At 40.3% G+C, this 21,775-nt stretch overlaps 3 protein-coding genes across 5 annotated transcripts; 1 reads left to right on the forward strand and 2 right to left on the reverse strand.

Moving 5' to 3' along the window:
- Nucleotides 1-214: 214 nt before the first annotated feature.
- gfm1 (G elongation factor, mitochondrial 1) lies at nucleotides 215-13,072 on the forward strand. 2 transcript variants are annotated; one of them, XM_067594838.1, is made up of 18 exons: nucleotides 215-396; nucleotides 507-659; nucleotides 761-893; nucleotides 1,908-2,112; nucleotides 3,723-3,839; nucleotides 4,059-4,209; nucleotides 5,514-5,668; nucleotides 5,808-5,892; nucleotides 6,020-6,157; nucleotides 6,467-6,568; nucleotides 6,689-6,745; nucleotides 6,840-6,977; nucleotides 7,515-7,597; nucleotides 11,398-11,560; nucleotides 11,703-11,847; nucleotides 11,961-12,121; nucleotides 12,223-12,276; nucleotides 12,568-13,072. In XM_067594838.1, exons 1-18 carry the CDS (start codon nucleotides 322-324, stop codon nucleotides 12,697-12,699), a joined length of 2,247 nt encoding a protein of 748 aa, XP_067450939.1. In that variant the 5' UTR covers nucleotides 215-321; the 3' UTR covers nucleotides 12,700-13,072. The 2 variants fall into 2 exon arrangements, with proteins under 2 accessions (XP_067450939.1, XP_067450940.1); XM_067594839.1 differs by lacking the exons at nucleotides 215-396; nucleotides 507-659; nucleotides 761-893; nucleotides 1,908-2,112 and adding an exon at nucleotides 3,156-3,301.
- Nucleotides 7,648-13,450, reverse strand: lxn (latexin). Of its 2 annotated transcripts, none has more exons than XM_067594844.1 (7): nucleotides 13,163-13,450; nucleotides 10,415-10,591; nucleotides 10,274-10,336; nucleotides 9,360-9,534; nucleotides 8,936-9,072; nucleotides 8,539-8,601; nucleotides 7,648-8,038 (listed from the first exon to the last, which is right to left on the reverse strand). In XM_067594844.1, exons 1-7 carry the CDS (start codon nucleotides 13,376-13,378, stop codon nucleotides 7,922-7,924), a joined length of 948 nt encoding a protein of 315 aa, XP_067450945.1. In that variant the 5' UTR covers nucleotides 13,379-13,450; the 3' UTR covers nucleotides 7,648-7,921. The 2 variants fall into 2 exon arrangements, with proteins under 2 accessions (XP_067450945.1, XP_067450946.1); XM_067594845.1 differs by lacking the exon at nucleotides 13,163-13,450 and adding an exon at nucleotides 10,880-11,006.
- A 998-nt stretch (nucleotides 13,451-14,448) lies between these two features.
- neu4 (sialidase 4) lies at nucleotides 14,449-20,974 on the reverse strand. The gene is made up of 3 exons (XM_067594849.1): nucleotides 20,257-20,974; nucleotides 16,672-16,927; nucleotides 14,449-15,780 (listed from the first exon to the last, which is right to left on the reverse strand). The coding sequence occupies exons 1-3, from the start codon at nucleotides 20,455-20,457 to the stop codon at nucleotides 14,747-14,749; spliced, it is 1,491 nt and encodes a 496-aa protein (XP_067450950.1). The 5' UTR covers nucleotides 20,458-20,974; the 3' UTR covers nucleotides 14,449-14,746.
- Nucleotides 20,975-21,775: the final 801 nt, after the last annotated feature.

Below are 21,775 nucleotides of genomic sequence, written 5' to 3' on the forward strand. Positions count from 1 at the left end.
TTAGAGTTGTCTAACAGCACTTGAAAGCAGCATGTGCCTTTTCGCATTTTTGCATTTTCTTTGTCGTTTTTTTGTTTTGTTTGTTTGTTTTTGTTTTGGCTTTGATGTATTTAACTTGTATCTTCAAACCAAAATCATGCCTTGTTTTCCTTGATTCACTGTGGGGTTTTTTTTCAACAAACGCGAACTTTTTTGGTACATCTGAGTTTCCGTAGACGCGGAAGTAGCGTTTCACAACTGTCAGGGCCCCGGCGTGACATTCACCGGGTTGTGTAAAAGGAGGAATCTGACCACCCTGTGCCCGACCGAGCTGCAGCCAAAATGAGAGTACTAAAAGCGGGATTGTGTTTAGCTAAAACGCATCTTCTGGCTCCAGGGAGCGTCACACTCAAAAAGGTAACGTTATGTAACCCGAGCTGATCTGACATTAGTCATTTGCGTTTCACAGTCGGTAAACAGAAAGAAACTGGTCTGATTATCGATCGTCCTCTGTGCCATCTCCACAGGTACTCATCAACAGCTGTCGGTCATGCTCCTCCGGTGTCTTTCCCAACGAGAGGATCCGAAACATTGGGATCTCAGCGCACATCGACTCGGGGAAGACCACCCTGACCGAGCGCGTCCTCTACTACACCGGCAGGATAGCAGAGATTCACGAGGTGAATTATCTGTGTATTAGTATGATTATTATTATGATTGCAGGGGAGTGTGTGTACATTTTGCATTCACGCTCTGCTTCTCTCCCTCCTGCGGTGTGCAGGTGAAGGGGAAGGATGGTGTTGGAGCCACTATGGACTCTATGGAGCTGGAGAGGCAGAGAGGCATCACCATCCAGTCAGCTGCCACTTACACCATGTGGAAGGATCACAACATCAACATCATTGACACCCCAGGTACTAAAAATGTTAATTGAGCAAACATGACTACTTAAAGGACAGTCAGGTGTCCAAATGAACACTGAAAGAGGTTTTCCTCGCTGTAATCATTCCTCTTGTTCATTCTGGCCATCACAGGATCCCTTCATAATGCACTTTCAATGCAAGCGATGGAGGCCAAAATCCGCAAGCCTCCTCCTGTGCAAAAATGTATTTAGTGTAAGTTTATCTGAAGCTAATATGAAGCTTCAGTCATCCAAATGAGTCAAATCAAGTAGCTATCTTTCAACGTTACAGTCTTGTTAGTGCCCACATCCCTCTTTTGTTACTATACTTCCACTCCAGCTCAACAGGGAAACCCAAAAATGGAATTTGATGCTAAAAAGACTGTAAATGTGCCAGATATCCACTTGATATGACTAACTCAGACTGCTGAAGCCTCATATAAGTTTATGATAAATGTTTAAATGCACAAAATGACTGTGTGGACACTGTGAATTTTAGCCTCTGTCACATACGTTGAAAGCACATTTGAAGGAGATCTTTAACAGCCAGTATGAACAAGAGGAATGATTACAGTGAGGAAAAGGCAAAGATTTGCAGCGGGACCTACTATATTGGCCCCTTATTGTTGAAGTTTGGTTAAACACAAGTTAATGCAGGACTATGCATCATTTATGGTAAATTTTGACACAGAGCTTATCTACAGAACGGGTAGAAAAGATAGGTAATAATGCAGGATGATTTAATATTGCACTTCCATACTTTTTATATGTACTGTAATAACAATCTGACCTCCATATAGACACCTTCTTGTCCATGTCTTGCCTCTATATCACAGCTCTATATATGTTTAAGTTTGCTTGTGTTTGTTTAGCTTGGTATCTTTGTGTAGCTGTATGTCTGTATCTGTGTTCTGTACATTTGCCCGCTACACTGTTGAGTTGAGTTAATTTTATTGTCATTAGAGCAGTGCTTTTTGCAATAAAGGCAGGATAACGTAATAAGTTTCCATTTCATTTTGGAAAACAGGTCACGTGGACTTTACCATCGAAGTGGAGCGAGCGCTGCGTGTGCTAGACGGAGCCGTGCTGGTTCTGTGTGCCGTGGGAGGCGTTCAGTGTCAGACGATGACCGTTAACAGACAGATGAAACGCTACAACGTCCCCTTCCTCACCTTCATTAACAAGCTAGACCGCATGGGTGCCAACCCCAACCGAGCCCTGCAGCAGATGAGGTACGGCTTGCACACAAACCAGACTGCTGATTAAAAGCAGAATCCCACATCAAAATATTTGTTTTTTTATTGTATTCTTTATTAGTATGATCCATATCATCAATCCAAAAGTAACATAATTACAGAATCGTTTCTTAGTCACTGAAAGGCATCTCTCCTCAATGTGCAGATAAAACAGAAAGTAAAGGAAAAATAAAAATGTTTATATTTATAGGTAACATTTTTTGCACTTAATACTTCAGTGTTAATGAGTTAATGTTAATGTGTTTTCAGATGATATTTTATTAAAACCACTTGGGTGGTATGATCCTATATGAGAATATGTCAGCTAAATCTTCATTGTTCATTTCATTGAGCTGAAACAATTAAATGTTGTAAATCATAATATATTAGTATATTACACTAGCACATAATAATAATAATAATAATAATAATAATAATAATAATAATAATAATAATAATAATAATGATGATACAGACTGTAAGATGAGGGGGAAAACATTATCTAAGCTATGTCATCAAAAAAAAATCCCATACATCTGATCTAAATACATGTTAATGTCAATAGGTTGAGCTGTAAATTCTACCAGTTTACATTTATGTTTTCTCATGAACTGCTGAGAATTGATTAGCATTCATTAAATGAAACGACGGCCATGGATGCAGGGAAACGTAGTAGGGCTGTAGTCTCCCCGTCGACTGGTCGATTAGTTGGTCGATGTGCTCTCGTCCGACTAAATTCTCATTGGTCGAATAATCTCCGTTTTACTTTCATAAGGAGAGAAGCGCTACATCAACAGCCTTCCAGGATTAATCCATTATTCCCTGCGGCGGGAGGGACAGACTAACAAATTACCTGTAAAAACAACGGGGGTGTATTCAAAACACCCCCGTTGTTTTCACAACTTTGAACTCGCCCAACCTAATGGAGACAGCTGGGTCTAACTGTCCTCAACGTTTACTTAATGTTTACTCAACGCACTGAATGTTTATTGAATCAGCGTTTCTCCTGTAATAATATCAACGAACCCCCGCCAGGCCAAAAGATATTTTTTTAATGCCAAAACTAACGCTAAATATCGGTAGCGTAAATCCGTTTAGGAATATGGCAGTGCTTAGTATGTTTGCGTAGCGAGTGGGAAAGAGCGGCAGGAAAGTGACGGTGGATGCGAGTGGAGCAGAGGAAAAGGTTAGCGGTAAATTCTTAGGCTGGCAATAAATGTACAATACAGACTAACAGTTAACAGTGTAACCATTAATACATGCTAAAAAGTCAGGTCTTTTGTTTCCCCAAGTGCTGGAAAAGTGAGTGGGGTTAGCTCCAAAGTTAGCAACAATAGGTTAGCCTAATCCCCCCCCCCCCAAAAAAGAAAAACTAATGACTAACTGATTAGTTGAGGATTACGATTTTCTTTGGGTGATAGTGATAACATAACAGGACAGACTGAACCCTCGTTGCTCTTTTATCAGCTGCTTTCACTGGATAACATGAATTTATGAGAAGTATCTCAGAGCTGGTTTTGTAATCTGTTGAGGTTTTCCTTCCTGTATTTGTTTCTCACATTTTCCATGAGTTTCTTACACAAACCTTTTAAAATGTTTTTCTTTAGAACCAAACTGAACCACAATGCAGCCTTTGTGAACATCCCCATTGGCCTGGAGGGGGACATACGTGGCCTGATTGACCTTGTAGAGGAGCGAAGCATTTATTTTGAAGGACCATTTGGGTAAGGGAAGTTTGACAATGAAGAAATCTGTCACCATGTAATGTTTTTTTATTATCCTGGTGTGAAAAGAGCTGTAAGTATGAGTGATAAACTTAACTTATCAGCATTTGTCAGATGGTGAGTGCTAATTTCATGCTCTGATTCACCGCTGCCGGGATTCCTTTCCAAATCCTGACGACTGAAAAACTGAGTCAAACTGTTTTTTGTTCCTCTCTGCAGTCAAGATATCCGCTATGATGAGATCCCTGCAGATTTTCGTGCAGAGGCGTTAGACCGGAGACAGGAACTGGTGGAGTGTGTGGCTAACGCTGATGAAATTTTGGGAGAGATGTTCTTGGAGGAAAAGATTCCAACCAATGGTGACCTGAAGGTGTGTGTGACTTAAGACCAGTTAATTCAGTTAACTGGGGACAAAAGCTGTGTCCCCAACTGGGAAAAAGTTTTTTTTTGTTTTTTTTTTGTCAGTAGTTAAGGTTAGTGTTAGGCAAGTGGTGGTTATGGTTGGTGGTACTCTACAGGAAATGAATGTAAGTTTATGTGATGTCCCCAAAAGTGAGCTAGAACAACTTGTGTGTGTGTTTGTGTGCATGTGTGTGTGGTCTGTCATAGGCTACTTTTGGGGACAAATTTTAGACCAGTTAATTGGGGACAGCTTGTCTTGTTTTTTGGGTCTGCAAACATATATGAAATCTTTTGGATTTCAGAAATTACAACAAGGCTTTAAAGTTTCCTAAATAATGAATGGAAGACCATCAAAGCACTCCTCAACTGTACAAGTATATCTTCTCTAACTCTCTCAATACCTTACCTCCTGTCTAAAACTATGTCCTATAGTTGCTTCATAATTAGTTTTAAAATAACTAATTTTACCATTATTTCTTAACAAGAACAAGAGTCTACAGCCATGCTAGCATCTCTGAATCTTTACTTAGGCACAGCGGTGCTTTGAGCTAAATGCCAACATTAGCATGCTATCATGCGCTTAATGAAAATGTTGACATACTGAGGTTTTGCAGGTATAATGTTAACCATGTTCACCAACTTAGTTTAGCACTTTAGCATGTCAACATTAGCAAATAAGCATTAAACACAAAGTACAGCTGAGGCTGTTTGGTCATAAACCAAAGTATTGGAAATATTAAAAATTTAGCTGATGGTGGCACAAGATGAAAAGACAGAAGATCACCCAAGTTTTTATAATTCATCCTGAGATGGGCAGGAATGTATGTACCAAATTTCATGGCAGACCATCCAGTAGTTAAGACATTTTATTCAAAACAAGTGGAACTAGAGGAAAAGTCTATAGGATTAATCTTTTGGGGACCCGATGAATATCTTTCCCAAATTTTGTGCTAGTCCTTTTGGAGATATTGAGATATTTTTACTGGAGACGTGAAAAGTTTGACTTGCTGAGACAACCAAAAATGTACAATTCAACCAAAACCAAAAGGCCAATCCATCCACTAGAGACCAAAGTGGTGGACAAACCGACTGACATTGTCATCGCTAGATAACAGAATTACAACTTATTCTGACATATCTGTATGTTCATTGAAATTCAGTCTGTCAAAACTCCTCATATGATAAATCTAAATTGGGATTTGAACCCTGTTTGTGACTGAAGAATAAAAATGTGCTTAACACTTAATCTCTTGTCCCTTTACTGTCTCCCAGGCTGCAATCCGCAGAGCCACAGTGCAGCGTCTCTTCTCCCCAGTGCTGGTGGGCACAGCGCTGAAGAATAAGGGCGTCCAGCCTCTACTGGATGCTGTACTGGATTACTTGCCAAACCCCACAGAAGTCAAAAACTATGCCATCCTCAATGATGAGTAAGTATGAAGTAATGTTATTGTGTAAGCTAAGTCTCTTTGATTAGAAAGAAAAGAGGAAGTTCATCCCACATTTTCAAACTGACTTTTCTGACAAAGTGTAGGAAATTTAATGTCAGCTGTTTTTTCAATGTGTCAGAGCTTCCAGTGAAGCATCAAAGATTATGATGGATCCAACAAGAGACCCTGCAAACCCTTATGTTGGTCTGGCCTTCAAACTGGAGGTAAAAAGCAGTGAGAACTAAAGTTGTTTTTGTCTTTTCATGTATCCCCATAGTTTCTTCTTTATTTCTACAACTGTGCTTAACTGTCCCATGCTTTATTGTTCCCTGTGGTCTTTCTCATTAACAGGCAGGAAGGTTCGGTCAGCTGACGTACGTGCGTGTGTACCAGGGCTGTCTAAAGAAGGGGGAATATATCTACAACACGCGCACAAGCAAGAAAGTCAGAGTGCAGAGGCTTGTGCGTCTCCATGCTGACCAGATGGAGGTGAGAACAAACTGGTACACGTCAGCATGCTGTCACAGTTTTCCATCTGCAGTTTGTATTTTGAACAACAAAACCCAAAATGACTCGGTCATAATATTTAAGTTCCTCTTTTGGTTGCAGTCAAGTGTGTAGATAACAACCACATCCCCTGTGACTCATGTTTCCATCTGTCTTGCATCAAAACAAGATATAAAATAGATATATATATATAGAAAAATTAACACATATTGACCAACTCAGTTGTTAAGTTTAATGTCTTACGTCTTTTGTCTTGTGTCCATTACTCCCTTTCTATCTATGCTTTTTCAGGATGTGGATGAGGTGTATGCAGGAGATATTTGTGCTCTGTTTGGGATTGACTGTGCAAGCGGAGACACTTTCACATCCAGGACCAGCGCTAACCTTTCTATGGTCAGTGGTTTTAGTGTTTTCACATGAAAACCTATTAATATAAACATGCATCTTGCATATTCTTGTTTGCATTCTTTATTCTAAGATATAAGCAGCATCTTGTGTTTTTTTGTCTCACAGGAATCTATTCACGTCCCAGAGCCTGTTATTTCCATGTCAATAAAGCCGACCAACAAGGTAAATAAATACAGACTTAAATGTACCTTTAAAGACTCAAGGAGCCTAAATTGCACCATCCCTTAACTTTTTCCTTTATCTTCCTTTCGACCAGAACGACCTGGATAAATTCTCCAAAGGTATCAACCGTTTCACCAGAGAGGATCCGACGTTCAGAGTTCATTTTGACACAGAGAGCAAAGAAACCATCATCTCAGGCATGGGCGAGCTGCATCTGGAAATCTACTCCCAGGTACCAGATACAAACTATGTACATATGTTAAATACAAGATGTCCTGATATGATAATCATTCAGTTCATCCAACAACACAATGTAACATATATTTTCCCTCTTACTGATGGTGCTTTATCAAGCTTTTATTGGTTTGTTGAGATTTGGAGTTGTCATTTGTAATTCTCCCTACAGCCTACATTTAAAAAAAAAAAAAAATCAACGCTCTGCGAATTTGAGGCATTTTTCTTGGTGCTTTCCACTAAAATATTCCATTAAGAGGTGACAAATGTTGTCTGTAGATAACTGTGAGAGATGAAAACAAACACACCACGAACCGAATGCCTTCAGTGTTTTGAAAGTGAAGTCTGGCCAATATCTCCAAACCTCAGGAAATCAGACATTTGATGGATAGTACACACTCATATGTGCATAACAAAATAATAAAAAACAAGGTTTTCCTCATGTTTGAAGGAATTCTCCCTTTAAACTTAACAGCCTATATCTGACCTTTTGTTTGTGTTTTTCCCCTTTTTTGTTTTGGTTCTGTGTTTTTAGAGGATGGAGAGGGAATACAACTGTCCCTGTGTGATGGGAAAGCCCAAAGTGGCTTTCAGAGAGACGATTACCAGCTCTGTACCGTAAGTGCTTATCTCTAACACAAACACTGAACAGGGGTCAACTGAGGAAGTACTCTGTATAAACAGTTTATTTAGACTAAAAGACGCTAACAACCAAAAGTACTACAAAAGTAGCACAATGTAAGGACATCATCATTATATATGATGGATTCATTTGGTTTTTTAATAGTATAAACTTCACCTCTCTGTAGTTCAAAGGTGAGTGCTGCAAGCATCAACAGCAAATAAAGACTATAAACACATTAATGCTCCAATATCTGAATACAAGATGTGCACACCAAGATAATGTTGAGGCTATAATAATGTGTGATGACTGTCGGCAGTTTAGTTTGTGATTGGAGGTTTTTCACAATCATGGCATTGGGGCAGCTTTGTCATCTGCAGAACTTTGACTCCCTCTGGAGGAGACCAGGAGACCAGCAGTTTCCAGGGAATGATGTCCTGCAAAATATATAATATACAAGTTGTCAGATTAACCTGTGCTATCTGGCAGTTAAATGGCACTTTATACATATTATAGCAAGAGAGGAAGTGTTCTCTGACTGGTCCCCAGACCACTTTAGGATGCCATTAGTGCAGAAATGATTGGCTATCTGCTTTATCGAGCGGACATTATAGTAATCAATTAATCATTTTAAGTAATTATGGAGGACATATGCAAACATTTACTGTTTACAGCTGCATAAATACTGAGATCAGTTTTCTGTTTCATATCATGAAATAATTTATTTATTTAGTCTAAATAAGAGATATTAAGACAAAGCTTTAGTCATTTTTAAGTTGTGTTAGCCATGAATTTCTTCAAGCATTTTATGGATTAAATAATAAATTGAAATAGTTGATTAATTGATGATGAAAATAATAGTTGCAACCCTCAATATTACCTATTCAAGTGTTTGAGTGATTGGAAAAAAGGTTGCAGTATATTACTAAGTAATTACCTGAGACACCATATCATGCAGCAGTACATGATAGTCGAACTTCAGCTGGTCGTTCTCAGTTGCCTGCAGGAGAAAAGTGGAAAAAGAAGCTTGTTGACCATGAACTGTACCCTCAGGTGGTTGATGCAGAAAAGGTGCTGTATATTAATCAGACTGTGTTCATTTAAAATACATGTTGAAATTAAATGAGACAACTTTATGCTTCTGTTGCAATATAAAATAATATTTCTAAAGTGCACATTTGGTTTTCAGGAAGCTTACATTCGTGAAAAAATCCTGCTTCCATTACCGTTGTTAAAGGCTAAAGTCAGTCAAAAATTAGCCCTGCTTATCATTCGAGGATGCTCGAGCAGGCATGAAAACAGCTTTTAGCAGTAGCAGAAAAAAAACCACCTACCAGCTGCGTGACGTTGGCCACCTGAGCCATGTTGTACAGAGTGTCTTCAGTGGATTCACTCAGCATGACGAAGCTGGAGGCCACAGCTCCCAGATGCCAGAGAGGCTTCATGTCAGGTTCAATATGACCGTAGCTATCTGTTGATCAGAATGTCGAACGTAATATGAAAAAAAAAAAAAGACACATCTCTGATCATGTAAACATACTGTGTGTATGTATGTCGTACAAGATGTAACAGTGACACGGGTAGAGATGAGTCACTTGTGTTGCATTATCACTATTAAGAGGAACATTGAGTTCTTTTAGAAACCACAAACAATGTTGAAAGAAACCGTTTAATTTTAAACTGCCGATGTTGTGCAACAACTGACTTTCTGTGTTTATCAATCGCAAGAGTATGCATGGATTGTTTAATTGTACTTACCGGGTAGATTTTGCGCCGACAGCAGGCTGTGTTTCATCTTGTACTGCTGGTATAAGGCCTCTTCCTGAGCTGTAGTGTTGATTTTTAAGAGCTTCTCATATGAAGCCTGGACGTGAGGTGAACCCTGCTGTTTTCCTCTCGGGAACAAAACCTCTGCCAAGCATTTCTCTGTAGTCTGGAGGAGTTTAACAAAAGAGGAGGCATGAAACAGTAGATGAAGAAAGAAACGTGTGTGTATATATAAAAGAAAGGCAAGTTTGATAAGAAAGAAGTGGAGGGGAGTCGACAGAGCAAAGGCGTAGTCCTGATGTTACCGTGACAGCCAGTGAGTCAAGGTTGCAATACACTGTTAAATATACAATCTAATGTTGGCCTCATTTTATCTGCTCTTTTGTAAATCTTGTCAAACCTGGTCAGACGTGTTTACTCTAAACCCGTAGATTATTCAACTGTGTACTTTAAACATAAACTCAGATTTGTTTAATTCTAGCTTTTCATGTTCTACTTTTCTAAAGAGCACAAAATGAATACAATACCATTAATCATGATCATGTTTGACACAAGAGATAAATGAAGCCAGTTAAACAAGGATTATGTAAATCACCATAAATCCACTTAGAAACAAACACAGACAAACTCAAATGAGTGCTGAAGTAAATCTCCTGATGATCTTAAAATATCTGATTCAGGAACAAAGTTTGCCTTTCCATGTGTAGTTTTATTCTGTTTTTAGGATCTTTTTAACATCTGGACAGGGATAATAGATGAATAGTAGCCTTCTGTGTTAACTCAGGCTCATTTACAGTTGTTTTTTTTCCCTGTTGATCAATGAGTATCCCTGTAAAACCAACACAATTAAAAAAAAAATCAGAAATTAAACCACATGTAAGGTATCCACTTCCATGTACACTCACATTCCCAATCATCTCCTGCACTGAGATCTCCAGCTGATACTTTCTTCCAGAGTTCGCCACATCCTAAAAGAGAAATCAGAAATTAACCGTAGTTGACACAAGACTTGATAAAAGTTAAAGGCTTCTTCGTGTTTAACTGACCTCTGCGTTCCCACTATGGACCCTGTTCAGCATGAACAGCTTGTACGGTGAGCCACAGCGGCTGTTGAGGTAGTGTTGGACCACCTTGGCTGCCCTCTGAGCAGGATAGTGATCGGGGTTCAGTTCTCCAGTCTCCATCACTTCTTCTAGATCCTCCTCCTCAAAAATCACCTCTTGCTGTTATTCCACAGAGAAACAGAGAGTATGAATGGAGAGAAGGGAGGAAAAAGCGAACAGAAGCTGCTATAGGGAGCAGGGATGGGCTCCTGTCTCTGAAGGACTTTGACCTTCAGGGTGGAGCACAGATCAGTCTGTGTGTAAATTTTTAAAAAAGCTTTAGAAGCGAGAAGAACATCTAAATACCAGAATGGAAAGGGCAGTAAATACACAGAAGAAAAGTGTTTAGAAAAAGCAGAGTGAAGAATGTGATGAATACTGAAATCAAATGAGGGAGTTTGATCTTGCCTGTAACTGGAGCACTGAGACTTCCTGCCTGTTACTCGGCAGGTAGAAAGTTTTATCTGTCCGATGTTGAGAGTCAGCTGCTGCTCATGGATGTGGAGCAATAACTTCCTACTTCCTTCTACACCAGACCTCTTTCAGGACTGCCCCCTTTTAAAGAGACAGAGCTCTTTTCTTGCTCTCCTTACTCCATTTACATAAGATGCAATATAAGAAAATAAGACTATTAGAAATGTTTACAACCTAATGGATGAATCTCTCAAATTTGGTGCTCTATTGTTTTGGGACACATTTATTTTGGGTTTTTTTTAAAAAAGGCTTATATAATATCTGATTTTTTCATCCATATCAGCCAATGACAGCATAATGTAGATTTCTATAAGTCTTTACAGGTACATGATAATCTTGATTTTGTTGCTAAATTGTCAGTTGACATCCATTACTGACAAAGTTCTCAAAGATGCTCAAACAAAGTGACCAAACAAACCAACTGTGGATGCTTTTTTCCCCACTTTCTTCAGGTTTGACTTCACTCATAAGAAGCAGAGTGGTGGTTCTGGGCAGTACGGTAAAGTTATCGGAGTCCTCGAGCCTTTGGAGTCAGAAGATTACACCAAATTGGAGTTTGAAGACCAGACTGTGGGAACCAACGTCCCGAAGCAGTTTGTACCAGCTGTAGAAAAGGTATGCACGAACGTGTCTTTTCCTCATTTTAATGTTGTCAGTGTGCAGCTATTGTGTTTATAGGTACAGCTGTAAGTATGTTTTTTAAATCATCTTCTTTGTCTCCTCACATTTCGTTGCTTTTTTCCTCATCGTGCCGCAGGGTTACAGGGAGGCCTGTGAGAAGGGACCCCTGAGCGGCCACAAGATCTCAGGAGTCAGATTCCTCCTGGAGGATGGAGCACATCACATGGTGGACTCCAATGAGATCTCCTTCATCCGTGCAGGAGAGGGTGCTCTAAAGCAAGGTGAGGGTCAGATGAGGGTTTCATGAGCTCTGATCACGTATGACATTTTTATTTATTTATTTCCATGTTGTTGTGAGTGTATGTTTACGCTGGTTTCGATGTTCTATCTGCAGCTATGGAGAAAGCAAACACGGCCATCCTGGAGCCGATCATGTCTGTGGAAATTGTGGCACCTCAGGAGTTTCAGGGAACGGTTATTGCTGGAGTAAACCGTCGCCACGGTGTCATTACAGGACAGGATGGTGCTGAAGGATACTTCACTCTGTATGCTGATGTGAGTCACATTTGTCATTGTTCACATTCAGCATGCATAGCAACACATCTTATCCTACTATTCCTCAGTGTATTTAACTAATTGCCTGTTTCTCCCAACAGATCCCACTAAACGACATGTTCGGCTACGCCACAGAACTACGCTCCTGTACTGAAGTAAGTTCAAACTAAACAGCCTAAAACTCTAGTCCAAAACATGTCAGGCCTATTTATATATAAAGTATTGAAGAAACAGAAATTCTGACCTGATGATGGCGCTCGATGAAAAGTTAGCAGATAAGCAAAGTCATTGGATTTCATCCTCTGGGTGCCATGAATGTTTCATTGCAGTCCATCCAATAGTTGTTGAGATATTTCAGTTTTGACTAAACTGACAGACTGATATCACCATCCATAAAGCCACGCTAGCATGGTAATAAAATTGTAACCTTTTCTTTGTTTATTTAGGGAAAAGGCGAGTACACAATGGAGTACAGCAGATACCAGCCCTGCCTGCCAGGCACACAAGAAGAACTCATCCACAAATACCTGGAGGCTACAGGCCAGCTCCCCGCAAAGAAGAACAAGTGGAAGAACTGAAAACTGTCAAACTATAAACTGGACTCTGACATGACCACCATCCCTCATCTTGACACACGTTTTTTTTCTGCCCATCTTCTGTCATGGTTTTGCAATAAGTCTGTAATTTGGAGAGCTATTCCAAATTTTTACATTGTAGATAATTTTGTAGTGTAACCTCCTCCCTTATTGTCCGACCCCTGTGGAAAACATATTTATTACCTTGATTTTAGTGCTATTTGACCTCTATGCTCTGTAGCCACAAAAAAAAATGGTGATTAGAGTGAAAACGTACAGCAAGCTCAGTGTTTTGACTTGAGCTGATAATGGCTTTTGTACTATGTACAGAATGGTCTTGTAACAATGACTTCAACAAAGATTATATTATCTGTTATTTTTTAGTGTGTAGTTCTTTTCCTGTGCAGATCATTAATTTCTCACATAATCTGAAACACTTGATAAGTGGATTAGTGTTTCCTCTCACCTCTCCAAAGATCTTAGATCCCTTCACCGTCCGTGGGACGCTGTTGGGATGAGCTGACACATCTGTCGAGTCAGCTTCGGGTCTGATCGTAACGCTGGGGCTCCCAGTTACCGCAGTTAACACAGCCAGAACAATGACGATCCTCATTATAGTGTGCCGTAAAACACAGATGCTAGAGAAAAGGAAAGCGGAGACCACTTCTGTCAAAGAGTGCATGCAGGGAAATGACCCTCCTGCCAGTGTGGAGTTATATAACAGGAGGAGGAGGAGGGGAGGGGAAGCAAAGAGAAGAGGCTGTCCAGATCCTGCTGTCTTCCTGGCATGATCTGTTTATTATTTTCTCTCTTTAACTAAACAAACTGCTCCACTTTATCTGGTTCTGTTCTTCATTTGCTCTCATGCAACTCACTTAAGCTGTCAGACGCTAAATGTTTCAACACCATCCACGAGAGGAACTGATTCGTTTAGGAATAGTTATCCCATTAGAGCTGCTGCTAGCGAAGCAGGTGTGATTAATATGTGAGCTTGATGGGTTGCAGCCTCTCCCGGTCCTCAGAGATTAAATGCAGGGGGAGCAGGACGTTCACGGAGCCAAATTCAACACGTCCTGGCAATTAAAACACAAAATCTACACAGTAAAGGATTTAAGATTATGCTGGATGTTTAAGTTACGCAACACCAAGAGAACATTCTGAAAAGTAGGTTCATCACAAGGTCATCAGACCACAATATATTCATACAGGAAATACTGCACTGCCACCAGTTCATAAAAATCTTCAGAGATCATAGACCAAAGACTGAGCCACTGAGTTTAATTCTGCTCTGCTCTGTTTTTTATTATTATTTTATGTTTGGTCGATGAAGCTTGAATCAGATTTTTTTTCAGAACCTTTTCTTTTGACTAAACAGGACAATCAAGTAGAAAAACACCAGACTTTTCTTGACCTTGGAAACAGAAGAAACAATCATCACAAGTTCATCAGTAGCTGTCTTGGAGCTTTCAACTCTATTAGATCATGATGCGACCAAAAGCTCCAAAACAGCTATTAATGGACCTTGTGGTGAGATTGTTTTCGTCAGTCGTCATTCTCCTTGTTTAGTCTGGAGACACTGGCTGAAATTAAAACTGATGATTATGAAATGTGTAAAGCATTATTACACTCTCAGACCAAAACCCTTAAATCCAGAGTCATAATTCTGACTGATATTATACTCTAGCTTCTGTTTTCTGTTTTTTCTGATCGCTGTTTGAATCACCACTAGCCAGAAAATACTCAAGGAAAATGTCAAGGGTCGGGAAAACTTTAATAACACTTAATGTGCTCTACAAAATCAAAAATTGTCAAGTGAGCAACATCAAAACAAAAAGGCCACATACTGAACTGAAATCATTACTGAGTCACACAGTGTTGCAGATAATGTAAATGTATCCACCGTGTAAAACCACAAAAATCACATCACTCATAGGAACAATCAGTCTTGTCAATAAGAGGTACAATATTCTATAAAACATGGATGGACTTGGATGGAAAACTTCATTTTAAGAGGCATTAAACCTCTTGATGCAAGATTTAAAAACTACATTTAAGAGACAGAGCACAGCTCACTCAGCTTGCTCTTCTTCCTCCTCTTCTTCACGTGAACACATGTTTTTTGAGCATCGTGTTTACTCGTACACCCCCGGCCCATCTTAAGCACTTGATTGTGATTCTGCTGTCTTTTATATTCACCACCATCCCTTCTAAGCTGCCCCTCCCGCGGCAGATTATCAATAAGCTCGTAGAGGGTGAAGATGCTAAAGCAGATTTCGTCGTAGGCTGTTCTGGTGCCACATTCAAACAGGCAGGCGAAGGCCACAGCGGGTGGGGTTCCAGGTGAGGGTGGCAGCTCCAGGTAGGCCAGGTCTGAGTAGGCGCTGGGACCCTCATAGATCACCCAGGGGCCGCGCCAGCTGTCTGGATCCCGGGGAAATAAGCTGAGAAACACGCCTAGATCCTTGCGTGCACTGGTCCATGTTGGGTGGGAATACACCACCCAGGTAGGAGTAAGGAAATCGGGAGGGGCACTTTGATTGGGTGCCGAGGGGCTGGTGGAGACAGGGGTGATGTTTGGGAAGGGAGAGGTGGTGTGATTTGAGTGAGCCATGCAGGGTGTCCAGTGTTTGGAGCGGTGTGTAGGTTGGTGTAAGTGATGGTTAAGACTTTGACATACATGTAACGGAGCTGGGAATCCCACAATGCTACCATGACAACCATTTCGAGGCTCAACCAGCCGCTGCACCAGCTGCCCCTCCTGAAATACTGCTCCGTCGTCCAGACTGAGTGCCTGCACCCTGTAGCCGAGCGGGCTGCGGGCATTACAGTACAAGACATTTGTCCCATCCTCTTCATCCACAGACACCATCTGACACTCCACGCTCTCTGGGCCCGGCACCGGCTCCCCAAAACGCCAGGTCTGCCCATGGGTGTCACTGTGGAAGCAGAAGCTATGCGGAGTGGTCTGGCAGAGCTGTCCGAAGCACTCTTTGCACTCGATGTGATAAGCGTAGGCGGGAATCAGCAGACGTCCTGATTTCAGCTGGATGCCGTGGCCTGGACCGAGGGCAAAGGTGGCCCATTCTGCAAGGAAGGAGGAGAAAGTAACTCACAGATGTTGTAATATAAAGATTTAGAGATTAAATGGTACTGATGAAACAACAGGTGAAGGGAAAATGCACCCCAAAATACAATAGAATTCATGTTATAAAATTGCACAGCTAAGTTTTAATTTGTTGATTTGATTATGTTTCTCAAATCTGAACAGCAGAGAGTAAAGACTTTTGTAATGGTGTATTATAGAACAACCTTTTTTGCTTGTGATGAAGCCACATCACAGGTTGCATGTCTGTTCAATGGAAGAAAGGTTTTCCTTCTCAGATTGCTTTGTTTAAAACATTTTTAGAGGTAAAACTATACAGTATTTCAAAAGGAAAAAGCAAAAATGGGAGAAAAGTCCCTCCAAAAAAATCCTAATTTAGTGCAGCAGAATTTTTTTTCTATAATTTGCTACACACTGAAAATCATGACATGCAGGTATAAAAGGAGTCGAGTAGATTATAACAAGCTTTAGTTTGGGTAAGTTACCCAACAGTAAAATAGAAAATAACAGTAAGCGACCCCTTGTCTTGAGTGGCATTCTGGGTAACATTAACCCAGTATAGCGTTGGTGCTATATTGACTCAGTGATTTTTAGTGTGTGTTTATAACCATGTTATCACCCGGCAACCCCTTCTGGAGGACCCAACCTCATGTTAGGAACCAGGAGACAGATCCTGTCAATGCTCCATGAGTACAGGATACTGGATCAGGTCCCATGACAGCATTTTCAGATTTACAGTATTCACATAAAACTTTCTGGATGTAATATCTCAAATAAAAAGTGTCATAATCTTAAGTCTTGATTCTCTTATTTCCAGCTTAGACAGAAAGAATAACAGATGTAGATTTTCCCTTTACGTCCCTTCTCCTGACCTTTGATGGTGTCTCCTATGACCCTCTTGGTGAGGTCAGTGACAGGACTCCAGGTGTCCCCATTGTCGGTGCTGGAGACGTAGCAGAGGCGGGTTACATTCTTCCCTGTCACCAGCTGATAGGACTCTGAGGTGTGGCCCAGAACAGCAATAAAGAACAGGAAGAGAGTGCCTGTGAACTCATCATACACCGGGCACGGGTTCATGGAGCGATGGCCCGGCAGGAAAGCGGCGCCCAGAACACGCATGTCCTCCCACTGGAGCAGCAAGAGGAAGACAGAGAAGAGATTAGAAAGGATTTTTGAGAAACAAGGTAGAGCAAGAGAAAGACAAACCTGTGAGCAAAAGAAAAAGGTCTGTAGCATTTACCTTACCAAATTACAAAACTCATATTTGCTCTGGTGGTATCTATCCATGCAGATCATTTAGGTTTTGACCAAATAATCTTAACTCAAAGTCCACTTACTAGCTTTTCCCCAGAGATTTCAACTGCATCTAACAGTGTTCTGAAGGTCTGACGCTGAAGAATTAGCTTTCACATTTCACATTTAAAAATGTTTTTCTTATGTATTTCTTTCACCACTATTACAATGTTGTTGTTATTGTTATTTTATAATGGGGCGGCTGTGGCTCAGGAGGTAGAGCGGGTCATCCACTAATCAGACGATCAGCAGTTAGATCCCCAGCTCCTCCAGTCCACATGTTTAAGTGTCTTTGGGCAAGATACTGAACCCCATATTGCTCCCAAAGGCTGTGCCATCGGTGTATAAATGTGTGTGAATGATTAGAAACTCCTCCTGATGAGCAGGCACCTTGCATGGCTGCCTCTGCCATCAGTGTATGAATGTGACTGTGAATGTGCAGTAAGAACACCAAAATACTCTGTTTTCCCGAGGATGTGGTCTCTGATATGACAGAAAGAATCCTACATTTCATGGCTGCACACCCTTACTGTGAAAAACATCCTTGTGCACATAGGGGCCAATGATGTTGTGAAAGAACGGTCTGAAATACTGAAACAAGGCTCTTTGAATGCTGAGGTGTTTGTCAGTGGTCCTCTCAGCTCAGCTCAGCCTGAGCAGAGCTTTAATCACGAGAGACATCAGAGCCAAGAGGAAGAATCTCTACCCCTCATACCTTCTTCACCCCCGCCCCCCTTGGTCACCCTCCTCTCCAGTCACACTTTCTCCCTCCTCCACCCTCTAGGAGTTCACTGACCAGAAGAAAAAGCTTTTCACTGCTCACTCCCCACCCTTCTCCCATTTTCTCTCCTCTAAACCCCCTCTTGGCATCCACCTCCACCGCTGGCTTTAAGTCCTCAGCCAGTTTTGACACATTCATCACATTTATGGCGCCTGCATTCAGAATCCATTCCTCAGCAGCAACAGCCTGTCGCAAAAAACTGGGGCAGACTAAATTTAGCTTTATTAAATGTCAGATCTTTGGCAGGAAAAACATTTTTAATCAATGATTTTATCATCAAGCACAATCTTGATTTTATATTTTTAACTAAAACTCGGTTACACCAAGATAACAGTGCCGCTGTTCTTATCGCGTCAACCCCTCCCAACTTCAGTTTTATGAGTGAAGAGAGAGTGCATAAGAGAGGAGATGGAGTTGCCATTTTGTTTAAAGATTCCCTTCAATGCAAACAGATATCTTATGGAAATTTTGCTTCTTTTAAATATGCGGCTCCTCAGCTGAATTCCTCTTCTCCAGCTATGCTCATAAATATCTACAAGCCAACTAAATACTGTGCAACATTTTTTGATGACTTTGCTGAACTGCTGTCTACTAATCTAATCTGTACTGACTTTGACTGTGTAGTTATTGTTTGTGATTTTAACATCCATGTTGACAAACCCCAGGACAGAGTGTGTGTTCTTGATAACTAAGGACTGACTCAGTATGTGATGGAGCCCACACACACACAACAAGGGGCACACTCTGGACTTAATCACCTCTAAGGGCCTGAACATTTCCCACAGTGTGGTGACTGATGTTGCTCTCTCTGATCATTCCTGTGTTTTCTTTGAGAGTGCTATCTCTGTGCACACAAATGTTCAAACAGAAGTAGTGACAAAAAGATATATCACTGAAAACACCAGTGAAACATTTATTCAGGCTTTCTCTTCCACACCTGCCCTCTCTTGGGTCTCAGTCAATGAGCTTGTAGATAATTTCAATTTTAAAATCATAAATGTTATTGATGCCATCGCACCCACTAAGGTGAAGTTTGTCTCTGGTAAAAAAAAGATCTCCATGGAGAAATACCACGCTGGTCAGAATAAAAAAAAAGTGTCTAAAAGTGTCTAAAAGCTGAGCGCAGGTGGCGATAAATAAATCTCCAGGTTCATTATGACATCTATAAAGAGACACTTTGTATTTATCATTTGGAAGTGAGAAAGGCAAGTGGTCTTTCATCACCAAAAACAATAATAATGCACATGCCTTGTTCGCTGCTGTCAACAGGCTAAACAAACCCTCTTGTGTCAGTAGCCTCTGAACTTCTATCTACCAGGGCCTGCAATGAATTTTCCTCCTTCTTCACTGACAAAATTCAGAAAATTAGACAAGCAGTCAGTGCCTCCATATCAGGTGCAGCATATGTTTTGTCCCTGTGTGTCCACTTAAAATCAGTTCCAGTCCAAGCAGGAGAATAACAAACAATGCCTTGTCACCCAGAACAACCAACCCAGATATGCCAATTGCCTTTGTTCGGGAAGGGGAACAAAGACAACAGAAGATTCCACCAATTTCCAATTTAATTGTATTTAAATGTCTTTTTATATTGCCTTGTGTTGCTTTTACATTCTGTCTTGATGCTTTTTAAGTTTCATGTAAAGCACTTTGAACTTCCTTGTTGTTGAAATGTGTTATACAAATAAGCTGCCTTGGCTTGAATGTGTGAATGTGGCATGTAGTGTAAAGTGCTTTGAGTACTCAGAAGACTAGAAAGGTGTTATATAAATGCAGCCCATTTACCGTTCTATTGATATGTATATACTTTTTTCATCTGCAGCCTTTCTAACATGACTTTATCTTGGTATTAGTGGTAACACCTTGTTTTAAGTCCCCCTACTTAGCATTTATAAGCAGTAAGTGTTTATTAATGCAATGTTTATTAATTTATCAGCAATTATAACTTATTCTATGAAGACATATGTCATATTATTACAACTGTATTTTACTATATTATCATCCATTGTCTGTTTATACACCAGGCTGCACATATGAGTGCCCACAGGAGGAGTTATAGTTGTGACATACATTAATAAACACTTATATCTGCTTACAACTACAATTATGCTGTGCTATAAATAATTCATTAACTGTATAAATAGTACAGTGCTTATAAATGCCAAATAATGGAGACTTAAAGTGAAAGTATCACCCATTAAGATAATATTTGTTTCATTATGAGCCATTAAAATGTGTATTTATGTACTGATCTTCAGTCAGTAACTTAAACTGTGAGCCATAAAGTACTTTATAACTACTCTACACTCAAGTAGCTTTTGTTTCTATTGGTGAAATACGTATCTGTAAAGTGACAGAGGGTCCAAACCCAGTGGGCAGCACTGACCTCCACATAGTTCCTGTAGAAAGTGCCTTTCCTCATGACCAGCAGGTGAGCCTGAGAGTCGGAGGGGCTGAGTCTCTCCTCACAGAAAGCCAGGAAGCAGCTGGAGCGGGACAGGTAGAGCAGTGCCGGGACTCTGTACGTCACTCCGTTGGGCTCCTTGTGGAAAAGTACTGACCTCGCTGGGAAATAGGGCGACCTCATACTCTCTCTGGTGTGTCTTGTGTTTTCTGAGTAACTGCAAATCCTCTGAAGAGATGCTGCCTCAGAGTCTGGTTAAAAATAGTGAAAGTAATTGCAGTCATCATCCAACTAAATGATCTTTGGAAAAAGTGCAGTTTCAGAAGACGGTAAATCATCTGTTACTAATGTGAATTCTGTTTGCTATCTGATCCATCGCACAATTATTTTGCCTGCTCCTGGAGCCCCAATTAAAGTCTTCAAGCCAAACATTCAGTCGGGTGATGCGATTAATTTTCTTTTTTAGTCTTTTCTTTACACATTCAAAAGCCTCATATACATTTTTAATTCAAACACAATGTCCTAAAGATGAATCTAACCCTCAACTTAAACTTCAGTCGTTGCAATAGTAACACACTTGATTTTAAGTCATGAAAAGAAAACCTCTTACTCAGTATTACTGCCAAAAACTACTTGCTGACAAATTCACACATCTTTTAGCAACTACAGTAGCACAGCTAAAACACATCCATCTGCTTATGTTTCTATGTAACAGCATCATGAAGAGGAAGTAGTATCAAACGCAGGGTACTTACATGTACAGTGCTCTGTGAGAACTGCCGCTGCTTTGTGAGAACATACAGTATGTGTCAGCATTTGAACGTGGGGTTTGACAGTGTAATGAGTGTTGTGTAGTCGGTTTGTGTGTTTTCCTGGTGAGGGTCTGAAAGCTATGGCCTCTCCTCTCTGTTCTCCATTCAGTGAGGCAGTGTGGCATGCTGCTCACTGACCCAGAAATGGACCACACTCATCAGATCTACAGCTTTGGATGAATCAGCGAGGGAGAAGCCATTGTGGAAATAGAAGGCCGGGTGGGGGACACGCTGGACAGCGATTTGATGAGTGCTTTTCTTTTTCATTTTGTGCAAAGTGTCTTTGAATCATTGCTTTGCCGCTTAGCACTCACCTTGCTAACATTATAATTTATGCTCTGTATTTATCATTGCTGATGATGTATTATTAGGTTGATGAGGATTGATGATTGTATTATTACTGTTATAGTTTATTATGTATTTTATTGAAACTGTTCTCTTTACCTTTATGTATTTTTTTCTGTGCAAAAACTTAATAAAGTATATTTAAAAAGTTAAATTTAAACACAGACCATTGCTACATTTGGCTTGTATTTCACACTTGATCTGTTCAAGACAATATCTAGTATTACATATGATATACTGTATATTATATTAGTGAACTGATTTAGTTTACAAATATATGTACATGGATTTCCATGATTTTTTATGATTCCAAGGGAAATTGTATAAACAGTTTTTATTAACTC

This window comes from Thunnus thynnus, chromosome 7, assembly GCF_963924715.1.
Source record: "Thunnus thynnus chromosome 7, fThuThy2.1, whole genome shotgun sequence".
NCBI lineage: Eukaryota > Metazoa > Chordata > Actinopteri > Scombriformes > Scombridae > Thunnus > Thunnus thynnus.

Coding starts and splice junctions, on each gene's coding strand:
- gfm1 (XM_067594838.1), top strand. CDS start 322: ATGAGAGTACTAAAAGCGGGATTGTGTTTAGCTAAAACGCATCTTCTG. Junction 2,113..3,722: donor CGAGCCCTGCAGCAGATGAG/GTACGGCTTGCA, acceptor GTTTTTCTTTAG/AACCAAACTGAACCACAATG. Junction 6,746..6,839: donor CAATAAAGCCGACCAACAAG/GTAAATAAATAC, acceptor CCTTTCGACCAG/AACGACCTGGATAAATTCTC.
- lxn (XM_067594844.1), bottom strand. CDS start 13,378: ATGCACTCTTTGACAGAAGTGGTCTCCGCTTTCCTTTTCTCTAGCATC. Junction 10,592..13,162: donor GATCTAAGATCTTTGGAGAG/GTGAGAGGAAAC, acceptor GTGGAATAACAG/CAAGAGGTGATTTTTGAGGA. Junction 9,073..9,359: donor GTCGGCGCAAAATCTACCCG/GTAAGTACAATT, acceptor TCTGATCAACAG/ATAGCTACGGTCATATTGAA.
- neu4 (XM_067594849.1), bottom strand. CDS start 20,457: ATGAGGTCGCCCTATTTCCCAGCGAGGTCAGTACTTTTCCACAAGGAG. Junction 16,928..20,256: donor TCTACAGGAACTATGTGGAG/GTCAGTGCTGCC, acceptor TTGCTGCTCCAG/TGGGAGGACATGCGTGTTCT. Junction 15,781..16,671: donor CATAGGAGACACCATCAAAG/GTCAGGAGAAGG, acceptor CCTTCCTTGCAG/AATGGGCCACCTTTGCCCTC.